General features: G+C 40.7%; 1 protein-coding gene across 3 annotated transcripts in view; it reads right to left on the bottom strand.

The window, feature by feature from the left end:
* The window catches only part of GAB2 (GRB2 associated binding protein 2), a 178,913-nt gene that overhangs the window by 47,666 nt on the left and 110,673 nt on the right, over positions 1–20,574 (bottom strand). For all 3 annotated transcript variants that reach the window (XM_060160125.1, XM_060160123.1, XM_060160124.1), the window contains exon 2: positions 8,608–8,908. In XM_060160125.1, coding sequence (XP_060016108.1) covers positions 8,608–8,908 — 301 coding nt within the window. The remainder of the gene's footprint in view (positions 1–8,607; positions 8,909–20,574) is intronic.

Below are 20,574 nucleotides of genomic sequence, written 5' to 3' on the forward strand. Positions count from 1 at the left end.
CACAAGTTTTTTTTTACGGGTCCCATCACAACTCTTTTAAAAAAAGAAAGGAAAGAAGGAGTATCTCCTTGAAGGAAGCCCCCCATGGGAAGAAATTTCTACAGGACCAACAGCAAGCAGGGGGATGGACTGCACAGCTCCAGGAATACCTCTACATAGAATACAGTGTGAATATTCCTTTGGGAAATATGAAACTTGAGGGGCTGCCAGTGGTCTAAGGTCTGCGTTGATGAACCCATAGAGAAGCAGAACTACTGAGTGAAAAGAGGATTTTCTCTCTATTTGAAGAAAGGAAACTAAGACCTCAATCAAGTGACTTGTTCACATCACCCCAGAGTTGTGATGTGAGTTCAGGCTTCCTCGTCCCCAGCCTACAGACTCACCAATACAGCCTAATGGCTGGATGAAAGCTCTAGAAGTTACTAAATTCTCGGAATAGTCGAGCCCAAGGATTTCAGCAATACGGGTTGGTGAGGAGGGAAAACTGAGCCAGCGGTAGGACTCTGGTGGAAGGGGTCAAGGAGTGCTTCCAATCTAATACATGGTGTCCACAGGGGCAAAACTATCGGGGCTTGGTTCTGGCAGATTTTCATATTCCAGGAGGTCCAGGACAAAGAGACAGCATATTATAATGCACAGTCAGACCTGGGTTAGACTAGAACAGACCTGGGTTAGACTAGAATCCTGGCTCCACCATTTTCTAGCTGTGACCTTGAGTCAAAATTGCTGCTACCTCAAAGGATTACTATGAATTTTTAGTGAGAATTTATGTAAAGTCCTTATTTTACATAGAGTAGATGCTCAATACACAGCTCCTATAATTTCCTTTTGTGGCCACTGAAGGTGAGATATCAGTACAGGATGCTCCTCACATAAGGCAGGTGCTGACGCTAACACCCAGGTGATTGGAAGGTTCTCAACAAGCCTCGGAAAAAGGAGAGCAGCAGTTGTATTTAGGAAGAATCTCAGGCAGATGAGAGTTGGATAGCCCATCTGAACCCAGCCAAGGCTGGGTTCAGAGAAGAGTTTTAGTCCTGGAGTGCTAGGCAGGGAAGAAACACTCAGTTTCTTTATTTGAAAAAAACAGAAGCAGTTGATAAAAGTGATTAAATGAAATAAAGTACTTAAGCAAAAGTAGGTAGTCAAATGTTAACTTCCTTCCTGCTTTCCCTCAGATCCTGATTCTCAGTGAAAAGAAACACTGACTTGGGTGATTAATCTCTCATTCCTTACCTGAGGGTTTTATAGATATAATATATATACTTTCAAGACAGCTTCTAAATTACAACATAACCTATTATGTGGCTGAATCTTTTTACATACCAGATTCTCCTATGAGAGGGCAGAAAAGGCCATTTGTCTTCATCAGAAAGATCTCACAAAAAATCCTAAACCTCTATCAGAGACAAATAATACCCTTGCTCTGGTAATTAAACTACTAGACATCTAATAAAATAATCCCTTAAAAAAGAAGTTAAAAGTTAAAGGGAATATACTGTTTAATAGACAAAGCTGTTGAAAAATACAGACTTGATTATTTGTCACCCCCTTAATACTTCCCCTCCTTTTCTTCCCTCACTGAGACGGTGGTGCATGGGCTGGTGCTTCCATCCTTGGTGATGCCTCTGTTACAGAATTTCCCTGTGACTGTCTGGTTATGTCTGTCCCCTCCACTAGACTATGATGTCTGAGGGCTGGAACTCTATGGTTCATCTTTATCGTCTGTAGCCTCAGTGATTATGACAGGGACTCTCACAGAATGAGTGCTCCATGAAGATTTGATGAATGAATGAGTAAATGAACAATGTATGAATGAATAAATATTCCCACCAAAGAAAGCAAGCCCAGATGATGTAGTTCTACATATTTGAATTTGAATTATACTTAAATTCTATATAGTAAAAGTAGGGATTCAGAAAATAACTATTTTTTAAATATGTGATTTTTAAAAAAGATATTTGCACCAAGAGTAATTTTTGCTACATCTCAAGGATATGTTTTTCTCGGTAGGGACACCTCTAATCCCACAAGGGAATAGTTCTTAAAAGCAATTTGCTTTCTGGTTCCTCCTCCACCCCATTATACCTATTTCCTAAAAAGCTGACGTATTCCTTGGACTTATTTCTCACATTTATGAAAGCTTTGAGACTAGGGGGTCTATGGGTTCTTTCTCCCACTTTTTAAACATTCCTTTCTTATTTTGTTCTTTTTTTTTGCATGAGTATTTTATTTCTTTATCAGGAATAAAATAAAATGAAAAACAAAAACAAAATCCATAAAGCCTAAAATAACAAAGATTTGGGGGGGAAAACAAAAAAGTCCACACAGGAAGCAAAAATTATACCAAAGAACTTAAGAGTAAAATGGGGGCTCATAATCCTTCCTCAAGGAAGATCACATAATTCCTAGGGCAGGACATCTAGCCCAGGCACAATCAGCTACATAATTTGCAGAGCTCAGTACAAACTGAAAATGTAGGGCTCCATGATCAAAAATTAAGAACTTCAACACAAATAAGTGGAAAGATATCTTGTGTTCATGGATTTGAAGAATTTACATTGTTAAAATGTCCATACTATTCAAAACCATCTATACATTCAGTGCAATTCCTATCAAGATTCCAATGGCATTTTTACAGAAATAGAAAAAAAAATCCTAAAATTCATATGAAACCACAAAAGATGCCAAATAGCCAAAGCAATCTGGAGAAAGAAGAACAAAGTTGGAAGCATCACACTCCCTGATGTCAAAGTATATTACAAAGCTATAGTAATCAAAACAGTATGGTACTGGCAGAAAAACAGACACATAGACCAAAGGAACAGAATAGAGAGCCCCAATATATGGTCATTATTTGACAAGGGAGCCAAAAATACTCAAAGGAGAAAAGTCTTTTCAATAAACTGTGTTGGGGGACTTCCCTGATGTTCCAGTGGGTAGGACTCCACACTCCCAGTGCAGGGGGCCTGAGTTCAATCCCTGGTTGGGGAACTAGATCCTGCATGCATGCCGCAACTAAGAGCCCCCATGCTGCAACTGAGAAGTCCACATGCTGCAACTAAAAGATCCCGCATGCCACAACTATGACCCAGTGGAGCCTAAATAAATAAATTTAAAAAGTGATGTTGGGAAAACTGGATATTCACATGCAAAAGAATGGAATTAAAACCCTATCTTCGTACAACCACTATGGAGAACAGTATGGAGGTTCTTTAAAACTAAAAAAAGAACTACCATACAACTCAGCAATCCCATTACTGGGCATATACCCTGAGAAGACCATAATTCAAAAAGAGTCATGTACCACAACGTTCACTGCAGCTCTATTTACAATAGCCAGGACATGGAAGCAACCTAAGTGTCCATCAACAGATGAATGGATAAAGAAGATGTGGCACATATATACAATGGAATATTACTCGGCCATAAAAAGAAACAAAATTGAGTTATTTGTAGTGAGGTGGATGGACCTAGAGTCTGTCATACAGAGTGAAGTAAGTCAGAAAGAGAAAAGCAAATACCGTATGCTAACACATACATATGGAATCTAAAGAAAAAAAAAGGTTATGAAGAACCTAGGGGCAGGACAGGAATAAAGACGCAGATGTAGAGAATGGACTTGAGGACACAGGGAGGGGGAAAGGTAAGCTGGGACAAAGTGAGAGAGTGGCATGGACTTATATATACTACCAAAATAGATAGCTAGTGGGAAGCAGCCACATAGCACAGGGAGATCAGCTCGGTGCTTTGTGACCACCTAGAGGGGTGGGATAGGGAGGGTGGGAGGGAGACGCAAGAGGGAGGGGATATGGGGATATATGTATACGTATAGCTGCTTCACTTTGTTATAAAGCAGAAACTAACACACCATCATAAAGCAATTATACTCTAATAAAGATGTTAAAATAACAAACAAACAAACAAACAAAAACCCTATCTTAGGACTTCCCTGGTGGTGCAGTGGTTAAAAATCTGCCTGCTGATGCAGGGAACATGGGCTCGAGCCCTGGCCAGGAAGATTCCACATGCTGTGGAGCTACTAAGCCTGCATGCCGCAACTACTGAGCCTGCGCTCTAGAGCCTGCAAGCCACAACTACTGAGCCTGCATGCCACAACTACTGAAGCCTGTGAGCCTAGAGCCCATGTTCCACAACAAGAGAAGCCACCACAATGAGAAGCCTGTGCACCGCAACAAAGAGTAGCCCCCTCTCACCGCAACTAGAGAAAGCCCGCATGCAACAACAAAGACCCAATGCAGCCCAAAATAAATAAAACAAAACAAACAAAAAAACCCTATCTTACACAATGCATAAAAATTAACTTGAAATGCATAAAAGATGTAAGACCTGAAACCATAAAAATCCTAAAAGAAAACATAAAGGAAAAGTTCTTTGACACTGGTCTTGGCAACGATTTTTTGGATATAACACCAAAAGCACAAGCAAGAAAGGCAAAAGTAAATAAGTGGGACTACATTAAACTAAAAAGCTTCTGCACAGCAAAAGAAACAATCAATAAAATGAAAAGGCAACCTAAGGAATGGGAGAAAATATTTGCAAACTTCATGTCTGATAAGGGATTAATATCAAAAATATATAAGGAACTCATATAACTCAATAGCAAAAACTCAAATAACCTGATTAAAAAATGGGCAAAGAACCTGAACAGACCTTTTTCCAAAGAAGATATTCAAATGGCAAACAGCTACCTGAAAAGGTGCTCAACATCACTAATCATCAGGGGAATGTAAATCAAATCAAAACCACAATGAGATATCACTTCACACCTGTTAAATGGCTATTGTCAAAAAGATATGAGGTAAGTGTGAGCAAAGATGTGGAGAAAAGGGAACCCTTGTGCACTGTAGGTAGGAATATAAATCGGTACAGCCACTATGCAAAACAGTATGGAATTTATTCAAAAAGTTAAAAATAGAACTACCATATGACCCAGCAATGCCACTTCTGGATATATCACTGAAGGAATTGAATATACTATCTGGAAGAGACATCTGCTCCCTCATGTTCATTTCAGCATTACTTACAGTAGGCATGACATGGAAACAACCTAAAGGTCCACTGAAGAATGAATGGATAAAGAAAATGTGACTATATATTTAAAAAATCACATTATATATATATATATATATATATATATATATACACACACACACACATTCTATAGACACACACACACACACATGTATATAGTGTGTGTGTGTGTGTGTGTATATATATATATATATTATATATAATTCAGCCATAAAATGAAGGTAATCCTGCCATTTGTGACAACATGGATGAACCTTCAGGCCATTACACTAAGTGAAATAAGTCAGACAGAGAAGGACAAAAACTGTATAGTCTCACTTACATGCAGAATCTAAACTAACCAGACTCATAGAAACAGAGAATAGATTGGTGGTTTTCAGGGGCAAGGGTGGGGCAGGGGAAATGCGTAAGGATCAAAGGGCACAAACTTCCAGTTATAAAATGAATAAATCCTAGGGATGTAATATATAGCATGGTGACTGTAGTTAACAATACTGTAACAAATGTAGACTTGAAAGTTGCTAAGAGAGCAGATCTTAAAAGTGCTCACTACACATGCACTCCGCCACACGTACATCTTGTTTATTCATTAATGGACGTTTGGGTTGTGCCCACATTTTGGTTATTATGAATAGCGTTTCTATGAACATTCGTCTATAAATTTTTGTGTGAACATATTTTCATTTCTCTTGAGTATATGCCTAGGAGTGGAATTGCTGGATCATAGGTTTAAGGTTTTAAGAAACTGACACACTGTGTTCTCCAGTAGCTGTACCATTTTACTTTCCCACCAGCAATGTATGAGGTGGAATGTATGGGCAATGTATGTTTCTCCACATTCTTGCCAACAGTTATCATTGTCCATATATTGATTGCAGCCATCCTAGTGGGTGTGAAGTGCTAGTGGTATTGCTTTGCATCTTCCTAATGATTAATGATGTTCAACATCTTTCCATGGGCTTACTGGTCATTTGTACATCTTCTCTGGAGAAATGTCTATTCAGATCCTTTGCCCAATTTTAAATGAGGTCATTTGTCTTTTTCTTGTTGTTATTGAGTTGTAAGAATTCTTCTTATATTCTAGATACTAGACCCTCATCAGATATGATTTGGAAATAATTCCTCCCATTCTATAGGAGGAATCTCTTAACACTATTGATTCCTCAGCCCTAAGCCAGATCTACTGAATTAGTACCTGTAAGTTAGATAAAAGTTTTTAGGGTGATTCTGATGAGGCACCAGGTTTGTGGACAAATAATCCAGACCAGAGCTTCTCAAACTTTAACATGCATACAAATCACCTAGGGATCTTAATAAAATGTGGATTCTGAGGGAAATAGAAAAATTCACTAGAATACCACAGTAATAATGGTTGTAAGCACGATCCACTGATAAATGCTAAAATTAGTGCACAAAAGTTTAAGGAGAATTGGATATTTGCACATGATTAAAGTATTTCCTCCAAACTATTTATTAATTACAAAAGCAAAGATAGTAGTTTTACAGTGGAGGAACTTGGCAGATACTACCTTAATCAAGTGATCAAGGTTAACATGACCAGTAATAAGACGTATTGACACCATGTGCCCCCTGATACAATGTGCAGAAAAAGGCACATCACCTCTGTGGAAGTCTCCCCAAAACTTCAATCTAATCATGAGAAAACACCAAATGGAGGGACATTCTACAAAATACCTAACCAGTACTTTTTTTTTTTTTTTTTTTTGCAGTACGCAGGCCTCTCACTGTTGCGGCCTCTCCCGCTACGGAGCACAGGCTCCGGACATGCAGGCTCAGTGGCCATGGCTCACGGGCCCAGCCACTCTGTGGCATGTGGGATCCTCCCGGACCAGGGCACGAACCCGTGTCCCCTGCATCGGCAGGCGGACTCTCAACCCCTGCACCACCAGGGAAGCCCCCTAACCAGTACTCTTTAAAAGTGTCAAGGTCAAACAAGACAAGACAGACTGAGGAACTGTCATCACAGATTGGAGGAGCCCTGGAGACAGAACCACCAAATCTAATGTGCTATCCTGGATTGAATCCTGAACAGAATAAAGACACTGGTGAAAAACAGGTGAAATCCCAATACACTGCAGTGAATAGTACTGTACCAATCAATGTTAACTGCTCAGTTTTGACCACTATACCTGGTTAAGCAAGATGTTAACATCAGGGAAAGCTGAATGAAAGACATATGGGAACTTGCTGTACAATTTTTGCAACTCTTCTGTAATTGTAACATTATTTCAGAATAAGAAGTTTTAAAGATATGCAGATTCTGATTCTGTAAGTCTGGGTGGAAGTCTTCTGCATTTCTAACAAGTTCCCAGGAGAGGTTGACGCTGCTGGTCCACAAACCCCACTCTGAGCAGCAAGAATCTAAACCAGCGGTTCTCAAACTTAACTGTGCATCAGATCACCTGGCAGGCTGATCAAAACACAGATTGCTGGGCTCCACGCCCAGAGCTTCTGATTCAGTAAGTCTGGAGTGGGGCCCAAGAATTTGCATTTCTAACAGATTCCCAGATGAGGACGATGTTGCTGATGAGCTAGGAATGGTTTTTGTTTTAAAGGGCTGTAAAAAATTTAGAAAACAGGTATATGAATCAGAGGCTGTATGAGGCCTTCATTTATGTACAGAAAACGGATGCTGAGCCTCAGACCCTTGCTACTTAGAATGAAGTTTTCAAAAGACACTAATGCCTAGGTCCCACCCCTGAGGTTCTTGGTTAACTGATTTGATACGGGTCCTTGGCATCAGCATTTAAGAAATGTTCTTCTACTTCTGATATGTAACCAGGCTCAGGAAACTACTAATTTAGGGTCTCCATCTGCCTCAAAAAAACCCTACTCCTCAATCATCCCAGAGTTGAGGATGAGCCCCAACAAATGTCAAAGAGCGTTTCTGCAATTTAAAACTTTTATTTTGAAAAGTTGAGCTACCTTTTTTTTTTGAAGGTTAACAAAACCCAACACAAATCAGAATTTCCCCCTCTTGACTGTCCCTTCCCAAGTAAATATGATGAACACTGGATTATACATCAATAATAATCACAAGGGATCCCAAACCTCCCCCTGCCAAAAACAAGTGGCAAAGATAACTGTGCAGGATGGTCTGAAATAGATGGCAGGAACGGACAGAGACGCATCAGAGAAGGGATACAGGTGTGAGTTGCCCATGGGATGGCTGACAGTTAACAGGGCACAAAGAGCTAGAGAGCTGAGGGAAGGGGAGAAAGGTGCAGACCTGCGAAATGTGGTGGCATGGAGGTACCTGAAGAAACACCATCAAGTACCTCGAGCTTCATCATAACCCCAACATATCTGTTTCCCACTTGAGCATAGTTAGTGCTAGGAGGCCCTCTATGTTTGGCTACCCCTTCACACTCTTACCCTTTGCCTACTACTCCTCTGCCACAGAGGAAAGCCTTTAGCTACAGGTTGTTCTCCTGGTTCAAGGAATATGAGGGCCATCATCCTAGCCCCAGCTGCCCAGCCCCTCCCAGGAAGTGCCTGGCCCCTTCTGAGAAAGATCCGTGTTTGTTCCCATACCTGTGCTCTCCTCAGCCTGATTGAAGCCACAGATCTGGCAGATGCTCTGGACCCACTTATTCATGTCCTCCTCCGTCTCGGCCACCAGGTAAAAGGTGCGCTCGCTGGTCTTGATGTCGAACACAAAACTATCCTGCAGCTCCTTCTTGTTGAAGGTCAGGCCTGCATCCACCTGCTCGCAGAAGTTCAGGTTGATGATGCGCAGGGGCTTCTTGGAGTGATCATTCTTGTAGTATTCCAGAACATCTGGGTCACCGCTCATCCGCCCACTCCGCAGGATAAACCAGCGTTTCTTCCAGGCCTGAACAGGAAGGAGTAAGAAGAGGGTGGAAAGTCATTAGTTACTTCAAAGCTTTTCACAGGTCCTCAGATGTCACCAGGTTAAGGGTGGGGACTGTTGCACCTGCAGGCTAAGCACGGCCTCTATCTCCGTTTCTTATTTCCCCAGAGTTTCAAAAATGAAGGATGACTAGAATGCGTGTTAGTGCAGCATTTCACTATGGAAACAAGGTCTTACCACTATGAGATGAGATGTGGCATTCCCACTTTTTAGGTCAGGAAATCTGATGAGGACTAAAACACTTTAGAGCAATTATTCCATTAAGCTAGAATACAGACTCAGACGCACCTTTTAGTCAGGGTGGGACTTGCAAAACAGTAACATCTCAGTTTATGGATGGGGTCCCCCAATAAGACATGGTGAGTTGAAGCAACTATGTCATACACAGCAAGTAGCAGAGAAACAAGTTTCCTAACTTTCAGTACACTGCTTTTTACCAAATCAAGATACCTTGGAAAAATCACATAGAAACCCTTCTAAAACTTCTCTGAAGCACATAACTTCAGGATTTCCCCATCTCATTCACTGCTATATCCCTAGTACTTATAATAGAGCCCTGCACGCACTAAGTACTCAATATACATTACTGAATGAATAAACTCCTTACATCCTGTCATACTATAGAATTTAACACTAGATTACATATTCCCTTATGTTGTCTTCTACATTCCATCTCTTCAATGAGACTGAGTGATCTGTGAGCAGACACCACACAAAGTAGTAAAATGACATCACATATAAAACAGCGCCTTGGGTTGAGTCTCTGCTTTACCACTGACTTAATGTGTGATTTTTAGATAAAGTTATTTACTTCTTTGGATCCTGCTTCATCTACAGAATGAGAGTCAACATCACCACTGCCTGTCCTACCTACCTTATAGGGTTTATACTATGCAAACACACACAAAGCACTATGTGTACAACCCTAAAGCACTGCAAATGCCAAGGATCAGACTGTCGTCACAATTCGTTACATCCTACTGGGACCTTCACTCCGTTAATCCTGCCACCTTGCACTCTCACCTTCTATCCCTGTCCTCACTTCCTTCCCTACCTAACTTGCTCCTGTGATCCATCATTATCATCATTCCCTTGCTTTTTTTCTCCGTTTCTCTCCTTTATCTGGGAAACCACAACCCCTGGCTAAGTCTAATGCTCATCCTACTCTTCCTGTTCCCATTCAGCTGTATGTAGTTGGAGAAAATCACACAACTACGTTGGCTGCTCTCACTTTAAATTCAAGTGAGCTCTTATGCTGCCTGACAGTCCTATTACATTTACCTGGTCCATGATTTTCTCTTGCTCTTTGGCAACAGTCTTTGAACTTCTATTTTTTAATTTTATTTTAAAATTTTATTTATTTATTTATTTTTTTGGTTGCATTGGGTCCTCGTTGTCGCACGCGGGCTTTCTCTAGTTGCGGCGAGCAAGGGCTACTCTTCGTTGCAGTGTGCGGGCTTCTCATTGAGGTGGCTTCTCTTGTTGTGGAGCACAGGCTCTAGGCGCGCGGGCTCAGTAGTTGTGGCTCGTGGGCTCTAGAGCGCAGGCTCAGTAGTTGTCGGGCACGGGCTTAGTTGTTCCACGGCATGTGGGATCCTCCCGGACCAGGGCTCAAACCCATGTCCCCTGCATTGGCAGGCGGATCCTTAACTGCTGTGCCACCAGGGAAGTCCCGAACTTCCCTCTCTTTAAACCTCCAACACCTCTACTCTTTGGTATGAGAAAATACAAGCAAGCAAAAGAGAATCTACACATGTTCCATCACCAAATTTACCAATCTGTCTGCATTTGTAGCAAAGTAGTTTGTTACTAGGGAGCATGGACAGTTCACCCAGTCTAAGGCCAACCTTCTTCCACTTGAGCATCCCCTCTCACCTACAAGTGGACATCACTGTATCTCTGGAATCACTGCATTTTCCCTCCCTCCTAGGATCATTCCCATCAGGGCCCCAACGTCTCCCAACCAAGAAAAAAAACGAGAAGCTTGACTTGATCCCACATTCCCTTCCAGCAATGGCCCAGTTTTCTGCTCCTCTGTACAGTAAAACCTCAAAGAGTTTTCTATAGTACTAATCATTGTTTCCTCTCCTCCCATTCTTTTCTTGGAAGCAGTCTAATCAGGCTTCCCCCGGCTCCCCCCACCCCCCACTAAAATAACTCAACAGAGGTCTTAAAGACTGCAACATCTGCATTTCACTTGATCTCTCAGCAACATCTGATTAACAGTTTATTATTCCATTCTCTTTGAAGCACCTTCTTCACTTGGCTTCAGTGCTCACTCAGTGCTAGTTCCTTCTCATCTCCCTGATCTCTAAATGTTAGAATGCCCCAGTGCTGGGTTCTCAGACTCTTCTCTTTCTATACCCACTTCCTAGGTTATTTTATTCCACTTTACAGCTTTGCAAGCCATCTAACTGCTGCAATTCCTAAATTTATATCTCCAGCCCAGACCAGTCTACTGAACTCTAGAGTCTTACATTCAACTCCTCACTAATAGGCATCTCAAACTTAAGGTGCTCAAAACTGAGCTCTTGACATCCTCCAAGCCTGTTCTTCCTGCAATCTTTCCCATCTCAGTTACAAGCAGCTCCAGCCTTCCAGTTGCTCGGACCAAAAATCTTGATGTCATCATCAACTCCTTTCTTTCCCATTCCACATCTAACCCAACAGCAGATCCTGTCGGTCCAAAGAGTTCAAAATACATCTACGACCTGGTCACTTCTCCACACCTCCACTGTTAACTCACTTGATTGAATCCACCATTTGGTTGTCTTCCTGCTTCTATGCTTTCATCCTGCAATCTATTCTCAACACGGGTGCTGATGCAAATCAGAGCATGCCACTTCTCTGCACCAAGTCTCCACTGGCTTTCTGTCTCACTCAGAGTAAAAGCCAAAGTCCTCACAATGGCCAGTGGGCCTAGTATGAAAGTCCCTCATCCCACAGCTCTCCTTACCTCCTGCCACTCTCCACCTTGCCCGTTCTGCTCTTGCCACACTGGCCACACAATCCTGCCTCGGGGTCTTTGCTCTGGTTGTTCCCCCTGCCTGGAATACTCCTGCCCCAGACAGTCCCATTGCTTATTTTTTCCTTCAAGTCACTATTCAAGTGTCACATTACTGGACAGACTGTTTTCCTGACCACCCAACCCTCACACTCTCCCGCTTACTCTGCTATACTGATCTCACTAGCACTTATGCCACCTAAAACAGCACATTTTTGTTGATTCTACCCACCTCCCAGGATGTAAACTCCGAGAGGGCAGGGATTGGTTCTTTTTATCCCATGCTGCATCCTCAGTGTTCAGAACAGTGCCTGGCACAAAGGTGGTTATCAATAAGTATGTATTGGACTAATTAATGAATCATTTTCTTACATGAACTCCTTACAGAATCTAGAAGGTCATGGGGATATAACTGGTACCTGATGAGCCATGGTGGAAGTGAAGATTAAGGTATAGGATAGAGCTGAGGAAATAAATGTAAGTACCATCTACTATAGTCACCTAAAATCTTGCCCAGGCCACTACTTACAGAACTCTGTGTGCATCTGTGTGTGTGTGTGCAGGCATATAATGAAAGTGTGTGGGTAGCAAGGTGCATTTTTAAAAGGTATTGAAGCTTGTGTTTCAGTTGACATATCCCCCTTGAGTGCTTGTCTCTGTAGAAGGAGCTGCCTTCAAATCACTGGTGTGCAGGTGCGAGCATAAACACACACGCAGACACTCTCATAAACAAGAAAAAGGTGTTTGCTACAGATAACATCGGAGCCTGTCAGGTTCCGCTCGCAAGAAGTGGTGCAGGCTGATAAATGGCTGCCTACAAAATGCTGATAAATGTATGACAGCGCAGGCAAAGCCATCTAGCCTAGTTCCAAATTCACATCGCTCTTCTGCCACAACACTCTCTGCTCCAACTTCACGTATGTGTTTTTGGGGGAACCATACAATTCAGAACTAAGTATAAGCAACTCCAAAGAGTCTAGCTCCAAAGACAACTTCTCTGATCCCCTCAGCTGAAATGGACCCCTATTTCCTCTGAACCATCATAACACTTTTAATGTACTTTTCACATCATATCATTTTTCTTTTTCACAACATATTACAGATATTTTAGTATCTGTTGTTTCTTCCCAAGCAGACGATGAATAAAATCTCCTCCTATTCCTCTTTCAGTCTTCATGGTAGGCATTTACTAAGCAAGGCTCTTTCTCACTGAACCTCTCTTATCTCCCTGGTCTCATTTATGTTTCCTTCCTGCCATCCATCCATCCATCCAACAAATATTTATTTAGTGCTTACTATGCTACAGGCATCATCCCAGATGCTGAGGATACAGCATGAATTCCTGGTCTTACAGAAATTACAGGTGCATAACAGGTTACTTATTATTCTCCAAATGTGCCACATAATTGCACGACGTCATGTCTGCGTACAAGCTGACGTTTCTTCCTAGAATGCCTTTCACCTCACCTCATCTATCCGGAAAATTCCTATATTTTCTTAGTGTCAGGTTAAATATCACTTCTCCTGGAAGGCCTTTACTAACTTCCCATAGAGCTGGTGCTCCTGTCTCTTGTTCCCTTAATAACCCGTGCTTTCTGTGGCATTTCTTCACTCATCTTTGACATTTCAATTGCTCATATGTCTTCCTCCCCTTTAAGCTCCGAGCATCTTGATGTTCGGGTCCTGTGTGGCCAACAGTTACTCGGCAGAGTACTTAGCCTATATGGGAACTCAGTAACGACCTGTTGATTTTTTTTTCCATTCAATCAGTGTATTCATTTATTCAAACTAATAAATGCAATTTAAAAAGTTAAGTGAGTTTTCACAGTAGAAAGTAGGAAAGGAGGACAAAAAAGAGGATTACAGAAAAGAGAATAAGATAAAGGTATGCTGTGGATTCTCTATGACGTGAGTTTTTCAGCATCTTGTTCCCTTCATTTTGATGAGTGCAGGACCCTGTAATAAATATTTATAAAGGAGTCTGGGCACTTCAGCTTGAAAGTACCCCATGATATAGAAATGAAAAATTACTGCTGGAGTACTGACACGTAATGCAAGGAGAATACAGGAACTTGAGTCCTGAATATGTTCTTAAGGGGAAAGCTTCTTCAGGACTGTTCTTACATCTGTACAAAATCTCCTACAAAAATTAACTCAAAATGGATCACGGACTTAAATGTAAAATACAAACAGAATTCAGCAAGATATAAAAAGAATTATATAACATGACCAAGTGGAGTTTATTCCAAAGATGTGAAATTGATTCAATATTAAAAAAAATCAATCAATGTAATCAACTACAGTAATAAGCTAAAGGAGAAAAACCACATGGTCCTATCAATCAATGCAAAAAAACATATGACACATTTCAACACCCATTCATGATAAAAACTCAAAACAATAGGAAGAGAGGGGGAACTTCCTCAATCTGATAAAGCGCATCAACAGAAGACCAACACCAACATTACACTTTATATTGAAAGGCTGAATGCTTTCCCCCTGAGATCAGGAACAAGGCAGGGATGCCTGCTCTCACCACTTATTCAACATAGTGCTGAAGTTCTAGTCAGGGAAATAAAGCAAGAAATGGATATAAAAGGCATAGAGATTGATGGATGTAGAGGGCATTATGCTAAGTGAAATAAGTCGGAGAAAGACAAATACTGCACGGTATCACTTATGTGTGGAATCTAAAATCAAACAAACTAGTGAATATAACAAAAAGGAAACAGACTCACAGATATAGAGAACAAACTAGTGGTAACCAGTTGGGAGAGGGAAGGGGGTAGGGGCAAGATAGGAGGCAGGGATTAAGAGGTATAAGCTATTACATATAAAGTAAATAAGCTACAAGGATATACTGTACAACACAGTGAGTATAGCCAATATTTTATAATAACTATAAATGGAGCATAACCTTTAAAAATTGTGAAGCATTATGTTGTACACCTGTATCTTATATAATACTGTACATTAACTGTATCTCAATTTTTAAAAAGGCATACAGATTGAAAAGGAAGAAAAAAATTGTCCCTATTTGGATGACATGATTGTCCACATAGAAAATCCCAAGGAATTTAGGAAAAAACTCCTGGGACAAATAAGTGAGTCTGGCAAGGTCACAAAATACAGGAGTACCTCACTGTATTGCATGTTGCTATATTATGCTTTGTGGACATTGCATATTATACAAATTGAAGGTTTATGGCAACCCTCTGTCAAGCAAATCTATTGGCACCATTTTTCCAACAGCATTTGCTCACTTTGTGTCTCTGTGTCACGTTTTGGTAATTCTTGCACTATTTCAAACTCTTTCATTATGATTATATTTGTTATGGTGATCTGTGATCAGTGATCTGATGAAGGCTCAGATGATGGTTAGCATTTTTTAGCAATATTTTTAAATTAAGGTATTACATAGTTTTTTAGACATAATGCTATTGCACACCAATAGACTACAGTATGGTGTAAACATAACCTTTATATACACCAGGAAACCAAAAAGTTCATATGACTCGCTTTATTGCAGTATTTGCTTTACTGTAGTGGTCTGGAATTAAACTTGCAATATCTCCAAGGTATGCCTGACAAGATGAACATGCAAAAATTGATTTGCTCATGTATACTAGCAAATAAACACATGGGCATAGAAAATAAAAACACAATGCCATTTATAATCATTTTTTTAAAAATGAAAGAAGTGTGAATCTAACAAAACCTGTTCAGGACATGTATGCTGAAAACTATATAATGTTGATAAAAGAAATTTTAAAAAACCTAAATGGAAAGGCACACCATGTTCATGGATTGGAAGACACAACATAGTACATTTCTCCAAATTGATGTTCAGATTTAACACAATTTCTATCTATCAAAATCCCAGCAAGGCAGGCTTCCCTGGTGGCACAGTGGTTGAGAGTCCACCTGCCGATGCAGGGGACACGGGTTCGTGCCCCGGTCTGGGAAGATCCCACATGCCGCGGAGCGGCTAGGCCTGTGAGCCATGGCCGCTGAGCCTGCGTGTCCGGAGCCTGTGCTCCGCAACGGGAGAGGCCACAACAGAGAGAGGCCCGCGTACCACAAAAAAAATAAATAAATAAAAAATCCCAGCAAGGGTCTTTACGAATGTAGACAAAATTATTCTAAAACATATATGGAAAGGCAAAGAAAGTACAATAGCTAAAACAACTTTGAAAAAGAAGATAAAAGTGGGGAAACAAGTCCACTAGATTTCAATAATTATTGTATAGCTACAGAAATCAAGACCACGTGATACTGGCAAAGGGACATACACATAGGAACAATGGAATAAAACAGGAAACCCAGAAATAGACCTACCCAAATATGCTCAACTGATTTCTGACCAAGGTGAAAAAGCAATTTAGTGGAGGAAAGATGGCCTTTTCAACAAATGGTGCTGAAGCAACTGGGCATCCATGGGGGGGGAAATGAACATCAATCTAAGCCTCACACCTTATACAAAAATGAACTCCAAATGAATCATGGACTTAAATGTAAAGCTATAAAACATTCAGAAAAAATTGGAGGAAATCTTTAGGATCTAGGGCTAGGCGAAGAGTTCTTCGACTAGACACCAAAACCATAATCCATAAAAGGAAAAATCCATAAATTAGACTTCATTAAAATTCAAAACTTTTGCTCTGCAAAAAACGGTTAACAGGCTAAAAGGATAAGCTACAGAGTGGGAGAAAATATTTGCCAACCACATATTTGACAAAGGAGAGTATGGAGAACATATAAAGAACTCCCAACACTCAATAGTTGAAAAAGGGAAACAAACCAATTAGGACATGGGCAAAAGACATGAAGAGACATTTCACTGAAGAGCATATGCAGATAGCAAATAAGCACATGAAAAGGTGTTCAATATCATTAGCCATTCGGAAAACACAAAACCACAAAGAGATATTATCACAGACCTATCAGAATGGTTAAAATAAAAAAAAAAATTGTAACAACGCAAAATGCTGGCAATGAGGCAGAGAAAATGGGTCACCTAAACATTGCTGGTGAGACTCTAAAATGATATAGCCACTATGGAAAACAGTTCGGCAGCTTCTTAAAAAACTAAACATGCAACTGCTATATGACTCAGCAGTTTTACTCCTGGGCGCAACCGCTATATGACTCAGCAGTTTTACTCCTGGGCATTTATCCCGGAGAAATGAAGATTCATATTCATACGAAAACTTGGAAAAGAATGTTTATGTAAGTTTTATTTACAATAGTTCCAAACGGGAACAATCCAGATGTCCTTCCATGGGTAAGTGGTAAATAAACTGTGGTACTTCCATACCATAGAACACTACTCAGAAATAAAAAAAGGAACAAAGTATTGACACATGCAAAATCCTCAATGAATCTCCAGAGAATTGTGCTGAATTTTGTCAGAGCCAATCCCAGAAGGTTACATAATGTGTGATCCCACTTATAGAGCATTCTTTTTTTTTTTTTTTTTTTTTTTTGCGGTACGCGGGCCTCTCACTGTTGTGGCCTCTCCCGCTGCGGAGCACAGGCTCCGGACGCGCAGGCTCAGCGGCCATGGCTCACGGGTGCAGCTTCTCCTCGGCATGTGGGATCTTCCCGGACCGGGGCACGAACCTGTGTCCCCTGCATTAGCAGGCGGACTCTCAACCAATGCGCCACCAGGGAAGCCCTATAGAGCATTCTTGAAATGACAGAATTTAGGAATGGACAACAGATTAGTGGTTGTCAGTGGTTAAGGAGAGGGTTGGCCTGGGATAGAAGCGGGTGTGGCTATAGGAGAGCAGTATGAAAGAGCCTTGTGGTGATGGTGGTGATGGAAATGTTCTGGATCTTGACTGTAACAATACCAACATCTTTGTTCTGATACTGTAGCACAGTTTTGGAAGATGTTACCACTGGGGGGAAACTGGTAGAGGGTACTTGGGATCTCTATTATTTTTATGACTACATGTGAATCCAAAATTATCTCAAAATAAAAAGTTTAATTAAAAAAACCTTACCCACAAGACAATTAGAAGGTTCACAGAAGAGAAGTAAAGATCATGGAGAGAAAGGGTCATAGTTGGCAAATGATTATAACCAGACCCAGTTGTCCTCAATCTTTCCCACTCAGGGATGGAGATGGACTCTTAAGGAATCACACGAAAATATAAATAAACTTTAGAGCTCAGACCCCTGAGCACGAGGGCACAAAAGGGAGTGAACTAAGATTCACCAGAATTTCTAAACCTACCGAGCTACCTGTCAGCTCTAGGAAATCTTCACTGTAATAGCAGACATGAGTCTCTGCCTTGGGGAAACAAATAAATACGGTACCAGTCAGCTTCTCCAATTTTTCTGTGTAGTAGCCAGCCTCCAAGATAGCCCCTAATGAATCCATTTCCCAGTGTAGCCTTATGTAGTCCCCTCTCATTCAGAATAAGGATGAACAAGGGCTTCCCTGGTGGCGCAGTTGCTGAGAATCTGCCTGCTAATGCAGGGGACACGGGTTCGAGCCCTGGTCTGGGAAGATCTCACATGCCGCGGAGCAACTAGGCCCGTGAGCCACAACTACTGAGCCTGCACGTCTGGAGCCTGTGCTCCTCAACAAGGGAGGCCGTGACAGTGAGAGGCCCGTGCACCGCAATGAAGAGTGGCCCCTGCTCACCGCAACTGGAGAAAGCCCTCGCACAGAAACGAAGACCCAACACAGCCAAAAATAAATAAATAAATAAATGTATTAAAAAAAAAAAGAATAAGGATGAACAATAGAATACTGCATAAATGAAAGTGTGTGACTTCCAAGGATAAGGCCTAAAAGACACTGCAGGTTCTTTCTTGTTCTCCTTTGGATCAGCTGCCATGTTGTAAGGACACTCAAGCAGTACTAAGGAGGAATGCACAAGATGAAGAACTAAGGCCTCCTGACAGCTATGAAAAAGAGCCATTCTTAGAAGCAGATCCGTCAGCCCTAGTCAAGATGACTGCAGCTATAGGCACTTTTGACTGCAATTTCATGAGAGACACTGAGCCAAATCCACCAAACTAAATTGCTCCTAAATTGCTGAATCACAGAAACCACATGAAATAATAAACATTTATTGCTCTTTTAAGCCAGTAAGCTTTGGGGTCATTTGTTATCCTGCAATAAATAACTAATGTATTTTACCTTCCACTACCAGGGCCATTTGGGTGTAACCAACGTTAGCCACTAGGAGGAAAGCCTTGTCTATTTAGAAGACTAAAAGCAGAGGCTAAAAGATAGACTAATAGGCCAATGGAACAGAAGAATCCTGAAACAGACCCCTACATACATCATCACTAGATTTAAGAAAAAGGTGATACGGCAGTGCTATGGAGAAAAAAACCTGTCCTTTTGATAAGTGGCACTAGGTAAATTCAATAACCATGGGAAAAGAAAGATTCTTGATCCTATGTCACGCCACATGTGAAGAGTAATTTCAGAACACTATAAACCCAAATGTGAAAGATAAAACAATAAAGTATTTAGAGGAAAACAAAGGAAAATATGTTTCTGACTTTGGGGTAGGCAATGATTTCCCGAATATGCAAAAGGTACTAAGACAACAGAAAAAGTAATCAATTATACTACATTCAACTTAATTTCTGGTTATCAAAAGGCACCGTTAAGAGGATGAAAAGCCAAGCCAAGAAAGTGAGAAGAGATATTTGCAATACGTACATCCAACGAAGGATTCATATTCAGAACACATTAAAAAAAGTCTATAAATTAGCCAGAATAAGACCACTCAATAGAAAAACGGGCAAAAGTTTAAACAGACACTACACAAAAGAAGATACCCAAATGGCGATAAACATGTAAACAGATCTCAACTTCATGACTCATTAGGAAAATGCAAATCAGTAACACTAAGACAACCACCAGAATGGTCCCAATGAAAAAGACTGACAATAGTAAGTTTGCGGAAGGATGTGGAAAAACTCTCACACCCTGTTAGGATGAATGTGAGCTGGTATAATCACTTTGGAAAACTATGGCAGTGTTTACTAAAACTGAACATACTCACACCTCACGACCTTGTATCTACTCCTAGGTACTTACCTCAAATAACTGTGTACATATATTCACCAAAATACATGTAAAAGTATGTCTACTGCAACACCATTCATAACAGCCCATGTCATACCTGCCTTTTTGCACTCCTATTTCAAGTGCTTGTTACCTATAGTCTGGACTGTTTGCATAGCTTCCTAACCAGTTAGCCTAAGTTAATACTTATAAATGATTCCAGTTTAATCTTCCGATCAGAGCAAAACTCTGATCATGTCATTCCCCTTCACTATCCAAAAATTTAATGGCTCCCTATCACCTGCATAGCAATGTCCAAATCTTATGGCTTAGTTTTCTTTTTATTAAAATAAAATAATTTTCAATGTGGTGAAACATAACATAAAATTTACCATTTTAAGTGTACAGTTCTGTGGCATTAAATATATTCACACTGTTGTAGAGCCATCAACACTACCCATCTCCAGAACTCTTTCATCTTCCCCAACTGAAATTCTGCATCCATTAAACATGAACTCCCCATTCCTCGCTATACCCAGTCCCTGAAAACCACTGTTAGACTTTCTGTATCTTTGAATTCGACTA

The sequence above is a fragment of the Lagenorhynchus albirostris genome, chromosome 9, assembly GCF_949774975.1.
Source record: "Lagenorhynchus albirostris chromosome 9, mLagAlb1.1, whole genome shotgun sequence".
Classification (NCBI taxonomy): domain Eukaryota; kingdom Metazoa; phylum Chordata; class Mammalia; order Artiodactyla; family Delphinidae; genus Lagenorhynchus; species Lagenorhynchus albirostris.